Source organism: Ursus maritimus, unplaced genomic scaffold, assembly GCF_017311325.1.
Source record: "Ursus maritimus isolate PB19 unplaced genomic scaffold, ASM1731132v1 scaffold_9, whole genome shotgun sequence".
Lineage (NCBI taxonomy): Eukaryota > Metazoa > Chordata > Mammalia > Carnivora > Ursidae > Ursus > Ursus maritimus.
This window is the reverse complement of record NW_024427107.1, coordinates 36439276-36462003: the sequence shown is the minus strand read 5'-3', so window position 1 is coordinate 36462003 and position 22728 is coordinate 36439276. Positions and strand designations below refer to the sequence as shown.

Sequence of the window (22728 nt, the reverse complement as noted above, 5' to 3'; positions counted from 1 at the left end):
GATAAACCTGCCTCTTAAAGTAACACTTTTTTCTTCTCGTTACAAATGCTTGAGAAAACCAGAAATTATATGATCACAAGCACGCTCTAGGGTGTTTACTTTGTGCTGTACAGGATGTAGAATGGATTATGCAGGAGATGGGTGCTGAAGGGTTAGCGGTCTACTGGAGTATTAAGAGAAGAGCTTGGACCAGTTTGGTACAAGCAAAGATGAAAAGGAAGGATAGACTCCCCAGCGTTTAGCTCCTGATTAGATGGAAGGGTAACATTATGAAATAGAGAGGTTGGGAGAAGTTGATTTCTGTTTGGAGAAGAGCAAAAATAATGAGTTGACTTGGGGTAAAATCTTTATCTTCATCATAATTACTACCATCATTAGGATGCACACAAAGGAATAACTGCAATTTTTTAGAAATCGCAAATGCAGGAAATTACATAATTGGCTAGTATATTAATGTATTTAATTAGAAATTTTCCTTACGTTGCTTTATAACTAATTTTAAAAATTATGTCCATTCACAATCAGAAAACGTAATTCATCGTATATTTGTTGAACACCTTCCAATCGGATCCGTACTTCATAACCTAATACAACATATTTCAATACAGATTGCGCTGTTCCTTTCCTTAACCACCAGGTGGCGACCAGGAGCCCACGTCTCACTCCTGCTTATCCCTCCTCTTCCTAGGCCCCCCAGCCCCCGGGAGCGCGCACGTTCGGGAGCCCACGCCGACTGCGGAAGCTGCGGCCGCGCACGTCGGTCAGCTGCGGCTACGCCTCCGCGAGTCGGCCCGGAGTCACAGGACCCAAACCCATGTGGAAGCTGTTACCCGCCGCGGGCCCGGCCCGAGGTAAGGGTGGGAGGGAGATGGGTGGGAGGGAGATCCCCCGGGACCGTTTTCCTGTGAGCAGCTGCCTTTGACAGAGGGTCCTGGAGTGATGCTTCCGGTCCATTCCCGTTCCTCTCTCCGCCTTCCGGCGCCGCCTTCGTCCCCGCCCCGGGAGGCTGCAGAAACGGGATACGCGAACCGTACGATTGCGTGTAGGGACCGCGTTGTCTTCCCAAGGGCGGCGCGGGGCCGGTCAGTAGCGGCCGCGGCCCTCTCTCGACCTCCCACCAGGTTCTCGGTGGTTGGGACCAGCTTGTCCGGCGACAGCGCTGACTGGCTTACAGGCCCTGCCGAATTGAGTCTTGGCCGGCCATCTTTGTGTCCTCTAGTGTTCTAAGCTTTTGGCCAAACACCTAGAATAAGTTATTCCAGGCTAGACGCACGATGGCAATAGATGACTTTGTTTTGAGCACATTAATTTTTTGAAAAACCACAGAGATGAGTTGTGTAAATGGCAGCCACAGAGAAGGCGTAATTTTAGTTTTGTTTTAGAGCCCTTTTTTGTCATCAGAACAACTGAGAAAGTACAATTTTTTTTCTGTTCTGCACTTTCGGCAATGGCAGATGGTTATCTCCTGTTAATTGGTCAAAGTCCTTACTAGTTGATAAGCAGATAGCCTCTGATTAGGTCTTGCCCTCAGGAAGTTTATTCTGATCGGCAAAAGATCTACCTCGAAGGAGCAGTGTATGAAGAGGGCCAAACGAATGGTTAGGAAAGTAAATAGTAAAAAGACTAAAGATAAGGCATTCCTGAGGACTTGGAGCAGTGCGGATGTAGAACATTAAGCTGTTGATGGGAAGCAGGATTTAGTTCCTTTCCAGGAACAGTTGTGGTCTGTGGCTGGCTCTCAGTTCCTGTAGAGAGAGGTAGGTAACAGTAGAAAAATGCTTGTATCGTAAAACGGCCAGCATTCTTAACTTGTAGGGGATTGTGACCTCTTTTCAGAATCGAACAGACACTATGGGCCCATTCCTCTAGAAAAACATGTAAGTAAACTTAAGGCACAATTTTTTCCCTCTTGAAACAGCCCACTCTAGGCTAAGAGTTTCTGAGTAACAAAATATGATCCAAATATGGCTTGCCTTTCTACTTGTCTAGTTTATCTGCCCTCATTACCCTACCACTGATGGACTCGTGGGCTCCCATACTAAACTATTAGTCTCCAGTTAATAAGCTGTTAGACAACAATTTGTGATTTTCAACATTTTTTAAAAAACAATAACACTTTCCCACGTATTTGAAATGCTACCTTTAATATAAAAACAAAATTCCCCAAAATATACACTTAAATCAGATCTGAACTTTTCTTGCATTGACCTATGTTGTTTACTCCTGATTCAGTAGCATATATTTTAATTACTATAGCTTTATGGTATGGTTTACCATCTAGTAGGGGAAGTTGCTGTAAATTTAAAATTTTTCTTTACAGGTTTTTACATTATATTTTCCCAGTGGATTCTTAAAATCTATGTATCAGGTTCCAAACATATATTGTGCTTTGTTTGGTAACGTGTAAAATGTGTAAGTTAATTTGGGCAAGGATTGAGACTTTTTAAGATATATTTATTTGAAAGAGGACAAGAGCACAAGCGAGCAGGCACATGCGTGGCATGGGAGGCGGAGACAGAGGGGGAGAGAGAATCCCAAGCTGACTCCACTGAGCACCGAGCCCAACATGGGGTTCAGTCTCATGACCTGGAGATCATGACCCTGAGATCATGACCTGAGCCGAAACTGCTTAGCGCCCTGAGCCAATCACCTCTGAAACTTTTCAGTATTGTTTTCTCTTTAGAAAATGCTAGAGCTTTCCATCTATTTAAATAGTCTTTTGCATCTTTCAGTTAGGCTTTACTAGAAGTCACAAGTTTGATTTATATGAAGTTGATTATTAACATTTAAAAGCAAAATAAAAATATTTTACTTAAATATTTGCTGTACCTGTGTATACATATACATGTGTGTGTCTATACATTTACTTTTTTTTTTTTTTTAATTCGTAGAACCATTCAGACTTCTGACTGGTGTTGAATACATTGTTGGAAGGAAAAACTGTGGCATTCTAATTGAAGGTGATCAGTCAATCAGTCGAAATCATGCTGTGTTAACTGCTAACTTTTCTGTAACCAACCTGGTATGTTACTAATTTTATTTCACTAGCTTAAAGTAAGGAGGTTGAAATTACAAGATTACTTTGGTATGTATGTAAGAGAGAGTTTGTAGGATTTTTAATTCCGTAAAGGTGTTAGGTTTTTTATGTTAAAATTAAATACTTTATTTTGGTATTGGTAACGGTGGCATTTGTTTTGATATTTGAAGTTTCTGTTTCAGTGTTTTACTCTGTTGTAGTGATTTAGAAACTCAAAGGAAGTAGTATACATTTATACTTAGTGAATATTAAGTGCTTACTGTGTGGCCATCATTGTGCCAAACCTGGCAGTAGAGCAGTGAACAGACTGTCACACTACTGCTTTGAAGAGTTTGTATAGCTATGTGAACACAGGCATTTCCCATATAATGTAGGTTTTCACAGTGGGAAATGGTTTGTTTTACTAGGAAAAACGGCTTTTGCTTATGTCTCACAGTTCTTTGAATGGCTTTAAGTTTGTTTTGGTTGGTTAGTTTCAATCACAGCAGTTGGTGGTAAAATTAATAGTGTATAAAAATGGCTGTGCTCATGATAATACTGGTAATAGTAAGAAAACCCATTATTTTGAGCAAAGACTACATATCAACAAATGCTGGATCTGTCCAGTAATATTTAGCATTGTGTCTGTACTCCTTTAGGTATAAAAGAACATTATGTTCAAATTCCTAAAGGAAAAATAAAATTGGTACCTTTAAGTCAGACACTCTAGCCTTTTCTCATTGGACCATTTTTTTTACTGTGCTATTTTGGTAATGTAAAAAAAAAACTTAAGGACAAAGCTGTCATGGATAAGACAGACTAATCAAAAGCAAAGAAATTCTCAAATGTGTGAAATTAAGGGGTCATAAAAACCTGCACTGACTTACAAAAATAAAGAAAATGCATGTTCTAAGAGGTGTGATCCTGGAATTCACACATTTGCCATTAATTTCTAGTTGAGTGGTCATTCATTCTGTGCCCACAACCGAAACAGTAACTATTGCCCTTCTATGTTGGGAGGTTAGCCATCTATCCAATTACCTATTCAAAATTATTGCCCCATGGAATTGTATTTACTGAGTGGTAAAAGACTTCAATTGTATTGATTTTTTGTTCTTTTGTTTCAGAGTCAAACAGATGAGACTCCTATATTGACTATAAAAGATAATTCTAAGTATGGTACCTTTGTTAATGAGGAAAAAATGCAGAATGGCCTTTCCCAAGCTTTGAAGACAGGGGATAGAATTACTTTTGGAGTGTTTGAAAGTAAATTCAGGTAAGAATTTTTTAAATAGATATTAAAAATGGATGGGTTTGTTTTGCACTGATTAAATTTTAAAGGACACGATATTTATGGATAACGAATTTAAAACCATTCAATTTAGTTCCTGCTTAGCACATTAGTGCACTTTGCATCGCGTGTGGTTAGTGCATTTTGTCAATCGCAGACAGTGCTGAGAGTGAATAAGAGTTGGAATGGTCGCTGAGAACCTTGATAGGAGCTACATTTGTTTGATTCCACATAAGTGAAAGTATAATGTTAACTTCGATCATTGTTTTTTCTTAAGTGCAACTCAAAACTTGGGAAGTGATAATTTCATAAATTAGAAAGTTTAATAATACATAAAATAATAGCATGTGATGTGAGCTTAAAGTAGTATAAGTTGCCATCTCTGGAGCTATGATAATATAACTTCATGTAACTTATTCTCATTTACAGAGTAGAATATGAGCCTTTGGTTGCATGCTCTTCTTGTTTAGATGTTTCTGGGAAAACTGCTTTAAATCAAGCTATATTACAACTTGGAGGACTTACTGTAAACAATTGGACAGAAGAATGTACTCATCTTGTCATGATATCAGTCAAAGTTACCATTAAAGTAGGTTGAATGTTATGTTATTATGTGAAAATAAGTTCTGTGAATTTAAACTTACTCACCAACTATACACAAGACATTTTTAAAGCCGTTTACTTTAAAACTATCAGAACTGTTAGTTGTGGGTTTATATACGTCAGCCCATGCCTTCGTGTACCATTTAGGCTAGAATTGCATTTCAGATAACATTATTATTTGAGACAATCAAAAGCATTTAAAATTATACTTGATTTTGATTTAGCATTTTAAAAATGATTTACGCTATATTTTCACCAGTAAATTTATTACAGTGCATTATTGGTATCTTCAGTCTAAAGGCAAAATGCCTGAAGTCCACTGCCAGTCTCCAAAGCTAGCATCTTTAGTCCCTTCTATCAAGTTGTCTTCCTCCAGCTCATCTCATGGTCTCATCCTCTCTTACTAAGTTTCTATTTGGTATAAGGCCCTTAAAAGACTTTTTAAGTTCTTAGAGTTTAATATTACTTTAATGTGTCTTCACCATCTAGAGATATGTAGATACGTACCATTAGAAGATGCTGACTCTTCATTAAAACAGTGATATATTTTGGTGTGTTTTCAGATTTTGCATCTTCATCAGATTTGGTTATATCCAAAGCTAATTGAAGAATGACATTGGGAGGTGATTCGTCTCCTTTTAAGCAGGTTGACTATAGATACGTGAGATTGTTTTAGGTTAATATCTATAGTGAAAAGCAACAAATATTTAGATTCCTTTATTAAATGGTACATAAATCCTTTAATATCTAATATAATTAGAATACGTATATTACAGCTAAACAGGTGTCATAGAGAAAGGCTTGCTGCTCAAATTGAATCTCAAGTTAAACTTGCATGTTGGTGGGGTTATCTCTGATCAAGGATTGGTCTATCTTTGCAAGTTTATGAAATTTATAAATTCAGCAGAGTGATTGGCCTCTTGAGTACTAATTTATGCTAATAAATCAAAACGTCCATTTACTAGTTTATAGTAGGGATGCAACTTTATAGTGAGCAGATATTTAAATATGTGTGGACTCCGACACAATCCCCTTAAAGATACTAAGGTACCTGAGAAGTGAAATTCAGGTAATCATGCGCTCGCTTGGTGGATATGAAATAAGAGTAAAAGCAGTTAGATGGTCTTGAGAGATATTTTACTGAGTCTGTGACAGACTTGGAGGTAGCGTCCATTCACCAGAGTACACACTATTCTAGTGACTGAGATACTAGTGGCACTGGATATTAGAGCGTCACCGTATATGCACCAGCAAGGACTTGCAGAGCAGTCCTTTTTCAGTATTTTTGATCAGTCATGTGCCAGAAAAGAAAACCTAGTTATTACATTATTTTTTTGGTAAATTTTCCAGAAGTACAGGTTACCTTATATTTCTAAAATCATTAAATGTTAGAGCCAAAAGGAAACTTAAGGAACATTCAGTGCAGTTTTTATTTTCTGAAGAGGAAACTGAGGCATGGAGCACTTAAATCTTTTGCCCAGGATCACATGGAGCTTGCTTCCTGCCAGAGGCCAATTATTTCACTCACACTCGAGGTTGTTGTATTCAGATTCCAGTTTTGAGAGACACCTGCGTTGCTTGCTCATATTTTAGTAATACCCTGTGTTATTAGCGTACTTAGAAATTCTTCAATTGGATTATTTCCCAAGATTATGCTGAATCTTTATTTTCATCTCCAGAGGTGGTATTTTCTAATCTTTTTCAGATTTTGTGGTACATTTTCCTTGATGTTTGTAGCTTAGCTCACTTGCTAGTTGAAGTTTCGACACCCCAGTTTCTGTGTACTTATTTTGAGTTTTTACCCCACCCCATATAGTTATTCCTTTATTTACTTTCTTGAAAATACTTCATTGTATAGTTACAATCTGTTCAAAAGGCATTAAGGCAGAAAAGATCTTATAGCTCATGTTTATCTCTTGATATTGTCTTCTCTAGGGTAGTTGTTACATTTACTTAATTCTAAGATCTACTTTTTAAGATTTTAAGAACTTTTAAATTGGTGGAATACACTTTAAAATTGACTTATTTACATTGACTTGAATTGTAAATAATTGAATTATTTACATTGTTACATTGTTCTGCCCTCCCCAGAGCAGTTTTTAAATTAAAATTATAATCGGTGGCTTCTTAAAATTAAGTGATTATGTACAGATTTGTATACTAAAACTAAATAGTGACCAGATACTTTAATTTTATAGATTGTGGCTCCTTTATAAATTTAGAGAAATGAAGGGAAGAACATAGTAAACAGAACAGACCCTTTGTAGTCTCTAACTTAAGACTTTTCTTTAAAGAAAAGCTAGCATGTGAGTATTTGTATTCACATATGTTTTCTTCTTTCCAGACAATATGCGCACTCATTTGTGGACGACCAATTGTAAAGCCAGAATATTTTACTGAATTTCTTAAAGCTGTTAAGTCCAATAAACAGCCTCCACAAATTGAAAGGTATAGCCTGTATTTTTTTTTAACCTATACCAGTTTATTAAAGGATACGATAAAGGATACTAGCCAACAACCAGATGAAGAGATGCACAAGGCCAGGTACGGGGAAAGGGCAAGGAGCTTCATGCTCTCTCTGGGCACGCCACTCTCCCCGCACTTCCATGTGTTCACCAACCTGGAAGCTCCTGTATTGTGTATTTTAAATATAATATGACAAACAGAATGCGATAGCACTGATTTTATTTAGGTTGATTCCCTCTTTAATGACTGTTTTGGGGTGTAGTGTTCATTTTAACAAAATTGTTGTTGTCGTTGTTAGTATGTAAAAGAAGGGTTTGTTGGTGTTCCTTATCTCAGTGAAACAAATGTTACATATGTGCCGATATTTATTTTTTTAAAGAATTTATTTATTAGAGAAAGAGCATGGGGCAGTGGGGGGTGTAGAAGGAGAGGGAGAAGCAGACTCCCCACTGAGCAGGGAGTCTGACATGAAGCTGGATCCCAGGACCAGAGATCATAACCTGAGCTGAAGGCAGGTGCTTAATTGACTGAGCGACGCAGGTGCTCCCATATGTACCAATATTTAAACAAAAAAATTGAAGGCCAGCAAATGGCGCAGAGGTACAGTCAAAAGACGACATGTCCCAGTGCCAGGCATCATGTAAGCAGGACCCCTGGAATCGTGTGGTGCAGCAGTCCTTTTCTGGGGTCACATAGTCCTGGGCCGGAATATTAACAGCACTGTGGCCTTGGGAATGGAGCTTATTTCTTGTGAGCATCAGTTACCTCTTTTGAAAAATGAGACTAATACCTGTCCTATAGATAAGTATTTAGTAATATTAGTATTAGTTATTTTAAGTAATAGAGCATACAAAGTCTGAGCATTTTGCCTGGCACTATAATAGGTGCTCGTTACAGGAAAGGCTGCTAATTGCAATAATACCAGGTAAGAGTCACAATAGCTTTATGACGATAGAGTGATGATGATTTTAGATGCTCTGCTAAATTTGTGAACCACCAGACTAAGGGATCTGTCTACTGTATAGTATTTGTGATGCTTTGAAGTAGTATAAGCTATGGTTGAGGAGGAAGATGTTTGGGTTTTTATTTTCAGATTGTATGGTTAAATTGCTGTGAGTATAAAATGGTGGGTGTTTTTAGTCAACTTAGCATAAGAACATGTTTGCTTAAAATATGTCAGTAGATTATAGTCTATATGGCATAATAGGTAGGTTGTATTTATAAGCTCATCTTAATCTCTGTGGGACAACTTTGAATATTTGAGGCTTTAAAAATCTAAAATGTCATGCAAGTTAAGAATTTTATTAGTAGTTGTAAAATATCAATGGCTGTCATAAACTGTTTTGCCCAATGCCGGGTTTGTTTGTTTGGGTTTGTTTTTTTTTTGTGGGGGGGGAGCTATTTATGCCTAATAATATGTATCTGTTTTTAAAAGTAACTGAAAGTCAGATTTTTCTTCTTGTTTTTATTTTTTTCATTTGGGAGGTTTCTTGTATTTTATATTCAGGTTAACTGATAGAGTAATATTTTTGGACTCTGGAAAGAGGTCCTCAGATTTTAAAATAGATGATTGTAAACCTTTTTTGAATCCTAGAGTCCTGCGAGAATGTGAAAACACTAGTCTTTCCTCCAGAAACTTCACTTTCATACTACCAACTTGCATAGTATTTCAACAGAATCACACCTTCCTCTGAAGCCTATTCATGATCCTCCCTATGGAAGCCAATAAATACCGTAAATAATGACCCTTGCTACAGATACTAAATGATTGTTAATCCTATATTACTTGGGAGTGGAGGGGTCTGATAGGTTTCTACTACTGATGATATGTGTTTTATGGTCTTAAACGTTTTAGAATTAGTCATTGATTTCTACTTACTGTTCAAACTCCCTGGTATGTTTAACTTGGGTCTATTTTTGACTTTAGGTTAAGCATAATTTTTTCTGGCTTCAATTTATGACTGTATTAACTTAGGTGGTTATAATAAAACATTTCTGCTGTAAGATTGTTTAATAACTTCTAATTCAGTCTTCACCATGAAAAGCATTTATATGAGCCCATGCTTGATAATGGCAACTGATGATCATATTTTAATATTATGTTAAAACATATGGTTTTTTGCCTTAATAGATTCGTTAGACTTACTGGGATCCGTTTTGATGTCCTTGTTGAAGTCTTATTTGACTATGTACTCAACTATCAAATAGAAAAAGGATTACATTTAAATAGTAGGATGCGTTACAAAAAGTTTATGAAATTGTGATGGCTCTTTAATAAAATGTAACTAAAAGTAGTTCTGAAAAAGCATTATCACTGTATTTAAAATAAAAGGGATATTTTTAACCTAACAAAAAGTGTAGTTCTATTTAGTGCAATTGTGTCTTCATGTTTGCACTGTCAACAAGAGACAGGGTAAGACAGAGTTTAAGCTTCATGTACCTGACATGATTTGTGAGATATCATTTGTGTAAACTGTCATCAAAATACCAGTGTACATGAAGTCATTTTTAGAAGACTCCATTTAAAATATTTATTTTGATAATCAATACTTTATTAAAGGAAGCTCATTAAAATACTGTGTATTTTCTGAGTGTAAAGAAATGAACCCTTAAAAAAGAGAAGGAGTTGCCTTTTGTTTTGAATTTTTACAGTTTTATATTGTGGAGTGCTCTCTCAATTACTGTATTTCAAATAACAAGCATTGTTTTTGGGAAAACACTGTTGGGAGAAAGTTAATCTTTGCATTCATATGCAACTTGTTGAATGTGCCAAGAATGCAAGGCCCTGACTACACCCAGGCCATTTCTCATGGTTTGCAGTGAAAAGCCTTAAGGGAAGAGATAGTGTCCTTTTCGGGACAAAGAGCAGGCCTGCTTATAGCTTGATATGAATCTCGTGGATTCTCGAGTTCATTGTTCCTCTCTCCTGTAACACAACCTACTGTATGTGCCTTTTATATCATCCTGGCAGGACTTGGTCAAGGAGGAGATCTACCACAGATATGCTGAGGCTTGCTGCTCACTTTGTCTCTGATCCAGGAGTCTTGTGTCTTCTGCCCACATCCAAGAAACAGGAACAGGCTAACTTACTGGCTTGTAATTAAGTATCAGACCCAAGAGACACATTAGTCTGAAACAGTCTTAGTTTATGGAGTTGACTGTATATAATCAATCAAAATTCAAGGCAAAGAAATTTAACATATAGCAGAAATTTTTTCCTGACGATATAACCTTATATTTACAGGTTGTGAATGTCAATGTTATTTGGGCCTTTTAGAGATCAACAAAAGGAAGCAGTATAATAAGTTCCTATACAAACCATGAACATATGCTTATAGGACTGACAAATGAAATAAACAGTTGTCCAGATGTTGGGCAAATGAATGTTGTGGCTTGAAATACAGTTTCCATGACCAGAATTCTAGATGAATTGAAAAAAATTCTGAATTTGAAAAATCTTGGGACAGAAATTAAGATGATGTGCTTCGAATAAGATGAAATTTATTGAAGATGATAAAAAGAATTTAAATAAAAGTCATAAAATATACATAGGAAAAAAGTATTTCTAGATTATTTTATAGAATTTCTGAATTATATGTACTAATTATTATATAATAAAACATTATTTGTAGCTCTCATAGTTTCTATATAAGTGTGCCAAAAAAGGTCTTAATTTTTTCATTATAGAAATTGGAGATTTTATTTGCAGTAGCCTATTATTTAGTCAATGTGCTTCTAACCTTGGTCTCTGCCAGGTTAATTTACTCTTTTCCAATTTTTTTACTAGCTATCAAATCACTGGAGCCTCAGAAATGCTTCAAAACTTCCAGAACACATTGCTTCAGAATTTTAGCTTCAGATTTTTAGTGATGTTTCCCTCACATTTATTATTAAGTTTCTTTTCTTGTTCTCATCCTTACACTGTTAAAGAGAAAAAGGCTTGTCTAGGTATATAAAGTTCAGAGTGTAGTGTAGTATTTATCACTGGATTATCAATTTTATACATATGCATGTATATATATGTATATATATCTGTATACACATGTGTACCTGACTTCAACATTTGGTTAGATTCTTCCAATGCAGTGATGTATTTTTTTGCAAGATCAGTCTTATTGAGTGGCTCAAATTTACCACTGTTTTTAAAAGAAAACCAAAATATATTTTTTCAGTCCCAGAATTTTAATGCTGCAATCTATATATTGAAGGGAATTAAGGGATATGTAAACTTTGGTCTACTTTTAATTTATTAGATGAATTTTTAATTTATATTTTGTACTATCAGTTTATTACCAAATATTTCTGAATGCCTACCATGAATTAGGCAAGATAGACCTGAGGATATAGTGATAAGCCAAAAAGTATTACAGTTTCTGCCCTCATGGCACTTGGTAGAAGAGCCAAACATTAAAAATCACACACATTAAAGTTAGAACTCTGGTAGTGCCATCAAGAAAAACTAAGGATATATCATGCTCCTGTCTTTAGGAACCTGATTTAAGGTTTAATAGATGTTCACTCTTCATTGAACTAAACTATAATTAACTGCTCTCTGGGTATAGTAAACTATTATTTGGGGCAAAATTAAGAATGACAGTGGGATTAATAGTGGTGTAAGTAATTTAAAAATCATATTTCATTGTCATTGGAAGGCAGTAAGACTCACATATATTCAGCTATATGTATGTGTTAAACATTTACGCACCATTTTTGCTTAGGACTGGCTCCATCATCCGCTGTTAACAGTACTACGTACACAAATTCGTGAACTAACCATTTGTGTGTAAGTGAAGTGATAGTTGCCTTTCACACTGAAAGAAGTGTGAAATATGGGAGAATTCTTATTAAAAGGAAGAGGATAAAAGGCATTCAAAGAGATAATAAAAATTCTATTTATGAATTAGAATATTTACTAATTTTCTAATTAGAATATTTACTAATTTTCTAGCACTAACTTTTCTTATTGTAGATTTAACTTTAATGGTTAAAATAGTTTCCACTATTCTCTGTGTTTTTAAAAGTAAATAAATAGAATTGTAAAGTCAGTTATGTAGAAAATCAGAATAATGGAGTGGGTTGCATTTCACCCTGTTGGCTAGGTCAGCTGTTGCCTGCAGATAACTCATTTTGCAGGTTCTAGGAATCAGTCTTAGAATAGATGTACAATATCCATTGTAGCAGGTTGAAACACATACATTTGTGGTTTAATCAGTTATCAAAATTTAAAAAAATTAATGTAGTGGTTTAATCATGACTTAGCTAATTTTGTGAAATATGTATGTTGCCAAGGAAAAATCTGAGGGAAAAAATGTAAGAAAATTAGTTCTAAAATATGGAATGATGATCCTTATGACCAAAATATTTTTACCATATTGGTTGTTGCTGTCTGCAGATAGCTAAGTCTTGATTGTTTAGTGACTAATTGTCCAGGTTTTTGAATTTCCCCTCTCCTATATTGTTTCCTTCTCATCACCATGATATGCTAGTAACTTTTTTAATTTAATATTTTTTTTGTTAGAGCAGCTTTAGGTTCATACCAAAATTGAGAGGAAGGTACAGAGAGTTCCCAGATACCTCCTGTTTCCACACATGCATTGCGTCCCCCATAGGAGTACCTCCATCAAAATGGCATGAGCCTACATTGACAATAATCACCCAAATTCCATAGTTTACATTAGGGTTTACTCTTGGTGTTGTATATTCTGTGGGTTTGGATAAATATATAATGACATATATCAATCATTACAGTATCATACTAAGTATTTTCACTGCCCTGAAAACCCTCTGTACCCTACCTATTCATCGTTGCCACTCCGCTAACTCCCAGCCACCATTGAACTTTTACTCTTTCCATAGTTTTGCCTTTTCCAGAATGTCATATAGTTGGAATAAGATAGTAGGTAGCCTTTTCAGAGTGGCTTTTCTCACTTAGTAATATGCATTTAAAGTTTCTCCATGTCTTCATAGCTTGGTAGCTCATTTCTTTTTAGTGCTGAGTAATAGTGCATTGTTTGAATGTACTAAGGTTTATTTATCCGTTCACCTACTGAAGGATATCTTGGTTGCTTCTAAGTTATGGCAATTAAGAATAAAGCTGCTATTCACACTCATTGCAGGTTTTAGTATGGACATAACTTTTCAGTTCTTATGGATAAATACCAGGGAGTGCAATTGCTGCATCATACAGGAAGAATGTGTTTTGTGAGAAAGTGCCATACTGTCTTCCAAAGTGGCTTTACCATTTTGCATTCTCACCAGCAGTGAATGAAGTTCCTGTCATTCCATGTTCTCACAAGCTTTTGGTGTTTGTGTTCTGGGTTTTGGCCATTCTAATGTATGTGTAATAGTGTCTTGTTCTGATTTGCTTTTTCCTGATAACATGATGTGTTGAGCATCTTGAGCTTGTTATCTGTATATTTCTTTGGTGAGGTAGCTGTTAATATTTAGGCCCTTTTTAAAAAAAATTCTTAAATTCAATTTAGTTAACATATAGTGTATTATTAATTTCAGGGATAGAATTTAGTGATTCATTTGTTGCATATAACACCCAGTGCTCATTACAACAAGTACCCTCCTTAATGCCCCTTGCCCAGTTACCCCATCCCCCACGTACCCCCTTCCCCTCCAGTAACCCTCAGTTTGTTTCCTATAGCTAAGAGTCTCTTACGGTTTGCCTCCCTTTCTGTTTTTATCTCATTTTATATTTCTTCTCTTCCCGTATGTTCCATCTGTTTTGTTTCTTAAATTCCACATATGAATGAGATCATATAGTATTTGTCTTTCTCTGATTTATGTCACTTAGCATAATACTCTGTAGTTTCATGCATGTCATTGCAAATGGCAAGATTTCATTCTTTCGGATGGCTGAGGAATACTCCATTTGTGTGTGTGTGTGTGTGTGTGTTTATCACATCTTTATCCATTCATCTGTCAGTGGACATCTGGGCTCTTTTCATATTTTGGCTATTGTGGACATTGCTGCTATAAACATTGAGGTGCATGTGTCCCTTCAAATCACTATTTTTGTATCCTTTGGATAAATACCTAATAGTGCAATTGTCGGTTGTAGGGTAGTTCTATTTTTAACTTTTGAGGAACCTCCGTACTGTTTTCCAGAGTGGCTGTACCAGTTTGCATTCCCACTAAGAGTGTAAGAGGGTTCCCCTTGTTCTGCATCCTTGCAGACATCTGTTGTTTCTCGAGTTGTTAATTTTAGCTATTCTGACCAGTGTGAGATGGTATCATTGTGGTTTTGATTTGTGTTTTCCTGGTGAGGAGTGTTGTTGAGCATTTTTTCATGCATCTGTTAGCCATTTGTGTGTCTTGGAGAAATGTCTGTTCATGTCTTCTGCCCATTTCTTGATTGGATTTTTTGTTTTTTGGGGTGTTGAGTTTAATAAGTTCTTTATATATTTTGGATACTGGATATCTGATAAGACATTTGCAAATATCTTCTTCCATTCCCTAGGTTGCCTTTTAGTTTTGTTGTTTCCTTTGCTGTGCAGAAGCTTTTTATCCTGATGAAGTCTCAGTAGTTCATTTTTTGCTTTTGTTTCCCTTGCCTCTGGAGATGTGTCTAGCAAGAAGTAGCTACAGAATTTTGGCCCATTTTTTAATCAGGTTGTTTGTTTTCTTACTGTTGAATTTTGAGAGTTCTTTGTATATTTTGGGTAACGGTCCTTTATCACATGTGTCTTTTGCAAATACTTTCTCCCACTTTCTGTTACGTCATCTCATTTTCTTGACATTGTCTTTCACAGAGCAGAAGTTTAAAATACTTTTTTAGCAGTTTTAAATTTTAATGAAGTCTAGCTTAATATTCATAGATCATGCCCAATGTTGTATCTAAAATGTCACTGCCATAACAAAGGTCATCTAGATTTTCTTCTATGTTATTTATATTATCTTCTAGGAGTTTTATAGTTTAGCATTTTACTTTAGGTCTGTGATCCATTTTGTGAGCACTGTGAGGTCTGTGTCTAGATTCATTTTGCATGTCAATGTCCAATATCCAGTATCATCATCATTTGTTGAAAACACTATCTGAGCTCCGTTGTACTGCCTTTGTTCCTTTGTTCAAGATTAGTTGACTATATTTAGTCTATTTCTGCGCGCACTATTCTCTTTTATCTGTTTTTTTTCCATAATACCAGACTTTCTTGATTACCATAGCTTTATAGTAAATCTTGAATTTGGGTCATATTAGTACTCCAACTTTGTTCTTCCTTAATATTATGTTGGCTGTTCTAGGTCTTTTGCCTCTCATATAAACTTTAGAATCCTTTTGTCAGTATCGACAAAATAACTTGCTGGGGGTTTCATTGGGATATTACATTTAATCTATAGATCAAGTTGGGAAGAACTGACATCTTGACAGTGTTGAGTTTCCTTATCCATGAGCATTAGTAATTAGTAATTTTTACTTGAAGGTAGAGAGTTAAGCTGAAAGACTGATCAGTATTGCCATAGCAAAAGATTTGATCATACAGAAAGTTGAAACTGGAATGATGTGAGGCTTAAGAATTTTCTGTTAATTTTATGTATTTTCTTCTTTTCCCTCATCTTCATGGATGATTAAGATGTTCTTGTAGCATTATGTTAAAGAGCTAAAAGATTGTGTTTTTGGTGGGGGAGAGAGAAAGGGAGAGAGAGAATCCAAGCAGGCTCCACACCCAACACGGAGTCTGATGCTCCCACAACCCCAACATCATGACTTGAGCTGAAATCAAGAGTCAGACGCTTAATGAACTGAGGCACCCAGGTGCCCCCAAAGATTGTGTTTTCTAGTCTCACTTTGGAAATTTTATTTAAATTGACAAATATTTTAAGTTTTAAAATTTCCTGAGTTTCTCCAAAGGGATAAAGCACTTAAAGTAGTAGTTCATAGAGTTGGATGTGAACATTGTTAACACACTTTGGTTCCCAGGAAACACAAGTTGCGAATAGAATTTGATCTTTATGAACAGTGTCTCTTTCAACCTTTTATACTTCACGTAACTTGTTCGACTCATGTATATTAAATCATATTTTAGGATTGTCTACCCTTGGATCATATTTTTTCAGAAAATAAGGAACAGTTATGCTGTTTTATATGGTATCTGTCACCATTTTGTCCCAGATAAAACTCTTACTTTAAAAAAAAAAAATGATGAATTAATGATGTTAAGGAAATTAAACCTTCCTAGTGTCTAGATAGCCACTCTATTTATAAATTTCACAGTATACATATAGAATGATATATAATTAAAATATACAATAAATTTTTTTTACAGCTTTTACCCACCTATTGATGAACCAGCTATTGGAAATAAGAACATTGATCTGTCAGGACGACAGGAAAGAAAGCAAATCTTCAAAGGGAAAACGTTTGTATTTCTAGATGCCAAACAGGTAATCGTACGAGCTAAATTTTCCTAAAGAAAACGTAAACTAGGATAAATATTACTGTTATCAACAGTTGTTACTTTTTATTTTTTTTTTTTGAGATTTTTGTATAGAAGTGTGAAGTGAAACTGTCTAGGCACCAGAACTTGCCTGGTATTCATGTATATGAGATATTTTTTTGACATATGTTAATTGGCCAATTAATTAAGTTTATATGAATATTTAAGTGAGGAGGTGGGGACAGAAAACTGATTTAAGTCCTTACTTGGTCAGTTAGTAAACAGCTGTTGAATGTCTTTTGTGTGCCGAAATGGGGATCAGAGAGTTTATGTTGTAGGTGGAAAATTCAAGCAAGCCCACAGTTAGAGCACTGTGAATTAAGTATGACAAGGAAGTGCAAAGAATATAACAATTCCAGGGCTGCAAAGATACCTGGTGAACTGGGGATTTTCTGAGTGGAAGCTTGGATTGTCTTCTCAAAAAGTAGAACCAATTCTATTTCAATTCTACTTTTATTTTACTTCCTTACTCTAAATGAATGGATAAAGAAGATGTAGTATATATACAATGGAATATTACTCAGCCATAAAGAATAATGAAATCTTGCCATTTGCGGTGACATGGATGGAGCTGGAGTATAATGCTAAGCTAAATAAGTCAGAGAAAGACAAATAACATGATTTCATTCATGTGTGGAATTTAAGAAACAAAACAAATGAGCAAATAGAAGAAAAAGAGAGGCAAACTAAGGAACAGATTCTTAATGTAAAGAACAAACTGAAGGTTACCAGAGGGGAAGAGGTGGGGGGATGGGTGAAATAGGTGATGGGGACTAAGGGGTGTACTTGTGATGATCACTGGGTAAACGGAAGTGTTGAATTACTATATTGTGCACCTGAAACTAATATAACACTGTTAACTATACTGGAATTAAAATAAATTTGAAAGAACATATTCAAGGAACTGAATGTGGCTATTTCATTATGTTTTTTCTATTTTTATTTTTAGCATAAAAAGTTAAGTTCGGCAATTGTTTTTGGAGGAGGAGATGCTAGGTTGATAACAGAAGAAAATGAAGAAGACGATAGTTTCTTTTCAGCTCCTGGAATTAGTGTTGTTGATGTAGGAATAACAAATTCACAGACTCTAATTCCTGACTCTCAGAAAAAATGGATTCACTCAATCATGGATAAGCTCCAAAGGTGCAGAATTATCTTTATGAGTAAAAAAAATAAATAAGAAAGAAAGGCAATTTTATCTGTAACTTTTTTATTGTACCAAATTAACAGTGTAAAAGGATATATAAGAATTACATTTTATTGTGTAAACATTGCTACTGAGATCATTTTTGTACGTTTCCTGGTGGTACTTCTGCAAGATTTTCTTTGGAGAAAATCTACCTAAGGTTTAGAACTGCTGGGTCATAAGTTATGTGAATACTCAACCTCTGGAGGTAGTATCAAACTGTTTTCCACTTTATACTCCCACCCACAGTATGTAAGAGATAAGTAGATGCACATTGTTTTCAACACTTGGTATTGTTAGACTTCACCGTATTTGCTAATTGAATGGATATATAATCATATCCCGTGATTTTTGTTTCTCTTTTTCTTATCACCAGTGATGCTTAACATTTCTACCGTTATTTATTGGACATCTGTTTTTCCCTGTTCTGAAATATCTGCTCATGTCTTTTACACAGTTTTCTAATTGTATTTTTTATACGATATCCCAGTTTTTGTGTGAGTGTTTTAGTTCTGTGCAATTTTAATCACTTGTCAGTACATATGTTCACCTTAGTCAAGGTACAGAACAGTTCCATCACCACAAGGATCCCTCCTGTTTTTCTTTTATAACCACACCCACTTCCCTCCTTCCCTCCCCACCTCCTAATCCATGTCCCCAAATCCTGGAGAACCACTAATTTATTCTCCATTTCTAAAATTCTGTCTTTTAAAAAAGTGTTGTATAAATGAAATCATAGCATATACACTTTAGGACTGGTTTTCTCATTCAGTACAATTTCTTGGAGATCCCTCTAAGTTATGTGTATCAGTCGTTCATCTTTTTTCATTGCTGAGTAGTATTGTGTATATATATGTGTATACTACAGTTTTTGAGTCATTCTTCCATTTTTCCAGTTTTTGTTAAAAATAACATCTCTATAAACATGCATGTACAAGTTTCTTTGTCAATGTAAGTTTTTATTTCCTTGGGATAAATGCCCAAGAATGCAATTCCTGGATCATATGGTAGTTATATATTTATGTATTCTTTTTTATTTGTAGAGGTTATTTCTTTTTCTCGATACTAATCCTTCTTTCACTTGTATACATTTCAAAATCTTTTACCACTTCATAATTAATGTTTTACCATGTGATACATGAAAGTCCTTAATTTTAATATACTAAAAATTAACAACCTCTTTCTTTCTTATTTGGTGCTTTTTGTATTTTAAGAAATCTTTTTTTCTATTCATAGATCAAAAAGATATTCACCTATATTTTTTACTAATTTGTTGCTAGTGTTTTGATACTTTGTTGTTGAAATTTGCTTTTAATCTATTTGGAATTGATTCTACTTTATATCAAAGTCCTATACATGCATAGGAATGTTTTTGGCTTTTCTCTCTTCCATTGGTCAATATGTCTTTGTACCAACACCGCATTTAACACATTGTCTTAATTACTGTGACTTCAAGTAAGTCCTCATATCTGGTATTGCAAATGTTTCTGCTGTTCTTTAGAAGCATGCTGTCCATTCTTGGCTCTTTATTTTTCCATATACATTTTAGAATTATCTTTTCAAAAACCCTGTTGGGATTTTGATTAGGAATTCCATTGAACTCACAAATCAATTTGGTGAGAATTAACAGTAAAGATCTTGAGTACCTTTTATTAGATGTATTCCTAGGTATTACATATTCTGTGGTAGATATATGTCTGGTAGGTAGAATATAAATAGATAATATTATCTCTGTAATTAATTTTCTAGTTGTTTATTGCTGGTATATATAAATTCAGTAGACATTTAGATATTAATCTTATATCCTGCCACCTTGTTAGACTCCCCTTTTATTTCTAATGTATCTATAGCCTTTTTTAAATAAAATGATATCATATTATCTATAAATAATAATGTTTCTATCCTGTTTTTTTAATCCTTATACTTTTGATACTTCTCTTTTTTCTCTGTTTTGTACCTACTGGTACTTCTAGAGCAGTGTTGTATAGAGGTAGTATTAGTAGCCACATTTATCTCACTATTGACTTTAAAAGGATGTGTTTCCCCATTTAGGATGTTTTCCCATTTAGGATAATGTAATTATCTGTATAACATTATTATTATTTATATATTTAAAATGTTTTTATTTTATGGAGCCAGTCTTTCTAACTAATTTACATAATGTAGTTACAGTTTCAAAAAAGTAAGATAATAAAACACCAATATTGAATTGCCTGAATTCAATAGGTATATGTGATCACTTGATCGTAATACTTTAAAAATATATTTTCATGTAGTACTATCATAATTGCACATATAGTAGAGTTCTGTTACATTAACCTAGGACATACAAAAAGCAAATGTTAAGCATTTGAAAAATACCTTTTAAACTACTACAACCACTTAAAACATCTTTGTAATAAATATTAAAAGGAGTTTTGTAGTTCTTAAAGTCTGAGATATAGTTTTATATAGCAGTGTTACTAAATTGTCTTTGTTTCATTCACATAGTAGACAACAGAAGGTAGGTTCACTCTAAGATTCCTTTAAGAAGATTCCTTAATACATGTAAATTTGGTAAAAATGACTTTATTTACTAAACTTAAAATTACAAAACATGTATAGATACAGCTTACGATATTTCTTTGTTCTTTTCTCCCTCCTTCCCTTTCTCCCCTCTTCTGTCTCTCTTTTAAGTTTTATCTTTGGATCCTAGTAATAGATGTGCTTATAAAAATTGCTTCATCTGGTATTACTGTTTTCTTATTATTCTGAAAATTATAGAATTTCAGAAATGGAAGGCTCTATCTCCTTTATGCTAGGCCTTTTTTTTTTTTTTTTTTTTATAGATGAGATGGCTGAATTGCTAAAGGTGGTGGGCTTGCCCAGTAGAACATTGCCCCAGTTGATTAGGCCAGTACTCCTGTGTGTTTGAAGTTCTCTCCATACCATGAAATTGTCTTCTCTCTTTGGGGAAGGAATAAAAAGATTCCACTTGGCATCACGTTAATAGAAGTTGTTATTTTAATATATTGTCATGCTTAAAGTATTTTATTCTTATAGGCAGGGGCTTAGACCTATTCCTGAAGCAGAAATTGGATTGGCGGTCATTTTCATGACTACAGAGACTTACTGTGATCCTCAGGGCCAGCCCAATACAGGTAATTAAAGCATTATTTTATTGATTCTTTAACAACTTTATTTGTAACTTGGTGATGCAGGCTGTGTGCACATTACTCTGTATTTGTGAGGGATGACCATTTCACCATCTTTTAAAACTCATCTGTTTACCATTTCATTTATTTATTTGCTAAATACTTGTGGCTGCCATGTAGTACAGGGCACTGTTTCTAAAGAAGTGGTGAATAAAGTACAACTATGTTACTGTGAACTTTATATGCTAAAGGTCAGTCTTCAAACAGTTAACAAGCAAACAGACATATCTGATAAGTTCAGTTAAATCCAAGCACCAAGATAAAGCTAAAACAAGACCTGAAATTCTCCCTGTGGAGCTTCTGCTCAAGATGTCTTCTTCCCGTTCTCACAGCCACTGCCCCACTTGAACCTTCCATTGTCTTCCTTTCCTTAGGGCTGTTATGATTGTGCCCAGTAATGGTCCTGCCTCCATACTCATCTCTACAGTTAACATTTCACTTTGCCAGTAGAATCATCTTTTCTTAAAACCTTTTACTAGCTCATTATTTATAAAATAAAACCCTAAGCCCTTCGTCTAGAGTTCTGAGCCCTCAACAGTTTAGCCTTTCTCCTCCCATCCTCATTTTTTTAAAAAATATATCTCCCTACATTTTATATGTGCCATATTATTTAGAGTTTCCACACTCCTTGATCTTGCTCATCATGGTCCCTGTTCTAGAATGCCAACAGTGCTCTTCAAAATTTAACTCACTTGGCAGATGCTCACCTCCTTCATGAAGTTTTTCTAAGTTGTTTTCTCTCCCATAACTCTCCTCCAAGTCAGAATTGTTCTATTTCTATACCCCAATAACTTTTTTTTGCATTCTAGCTAGACTTTCTTCCTACTTTGAAATATAACCAGTTGTTTCCATGCCTTTTCAGCCACTAAATTGGTTATAAGCTGTAATTCATTTTGGATTCCCTGACAGCACCAAGCATAGTACTTGTTTGTACTAGGTATGAATATTTGCTTAATTGAACTAAATTATTGGCACACAGGATTATCTTTGCCAGTGTGGAGCAACAAAGTTTTATCATCCACTGTTGGAAATGTGTTCATGGCCAAAAGGGCCTTAGAGATCATCTAATCTGTCTTTCTATTAAAAGGTAAGCGAGCTCGTAAGGTTGAGAACAGTTAAGATTCCATAAATAATTCATGGCCAAGCCAATCCTAAAATTTGGGTTTTCTGAACACTTAGACCAGTACCTTTTCTGTTGTTTCACTTCATTTAGAAACAGAGTCATAAGGAGTAAAAATCAACATTTTAATTAGTAGTATTACTTCTTGCACATACTCATAGGTGGGTCTGTGTAGACTCCAGGTCCTAGACATCTGACATACAAACAATTTTAGAATACAACCCGTTGGGAGGGAATAGAATAAATGCATGTGTCTCTCCCTCCTGTTCTCCCCTCCTTATTTTCTTCCATCCATGTTTGTTTTTTTGTGAATGAATTCAGCAAGGATTTATTGAACATCTGTTACATACCTGTAATTATTCTAAATACTTGGAATAAAGAGGTGAGCAAATCAAAGCCCTGCCCCTGT

The 22728-nt window shown here is 35.0% G+C and overlaps 1 protein-coding gene across 2 annotated transcripts in view; it reads left to right on the top strand.

Annotated features, from left to right (window-relative positions):
* Window positions 1–696: 696 nt before the first annotated feature.
* The window catches only part of NBN (nibrin), a 47760-nt gene continuing 25728 nt past the window's right edge, over window positions 697–22728 (top strand). Inside the window, exons 1-8 of one of the 2 annotated variants that reach the window (XM_040625798.1) lie at window positions 697–851; window positions 2892–3022; window positions 4144–4292; window positions 4737–4896; window positions 7255–7358; window positions 16649–16766; window positions 17769–17962; window positions 21048–21145. In XM_040625798.1, the coding sequence (XP_040481732.1) occupies window positions 815–851; window positions 2892–3022; window positions 4144–4292; window positions 4737–4896; window positions 7255–7358; window positions 16649–16766; window positions 17769–17962; window positions 21048–21145 (991 nt within the window). In that variant the 5' untranslated portion in view covers window positions 697–814. Of the gene's footprint in view, window positions 852–2891; window positions 3023–4143; window positions 4293–4736; window positions 4897–7254; window positions 7359–16648; window positions 16767–17768; window positions 17963–21047; window positions 21146–22728 lie in introns of those variants that run through there. The other variant, XM_040625799.1, reaches the window with a different exon arrangement.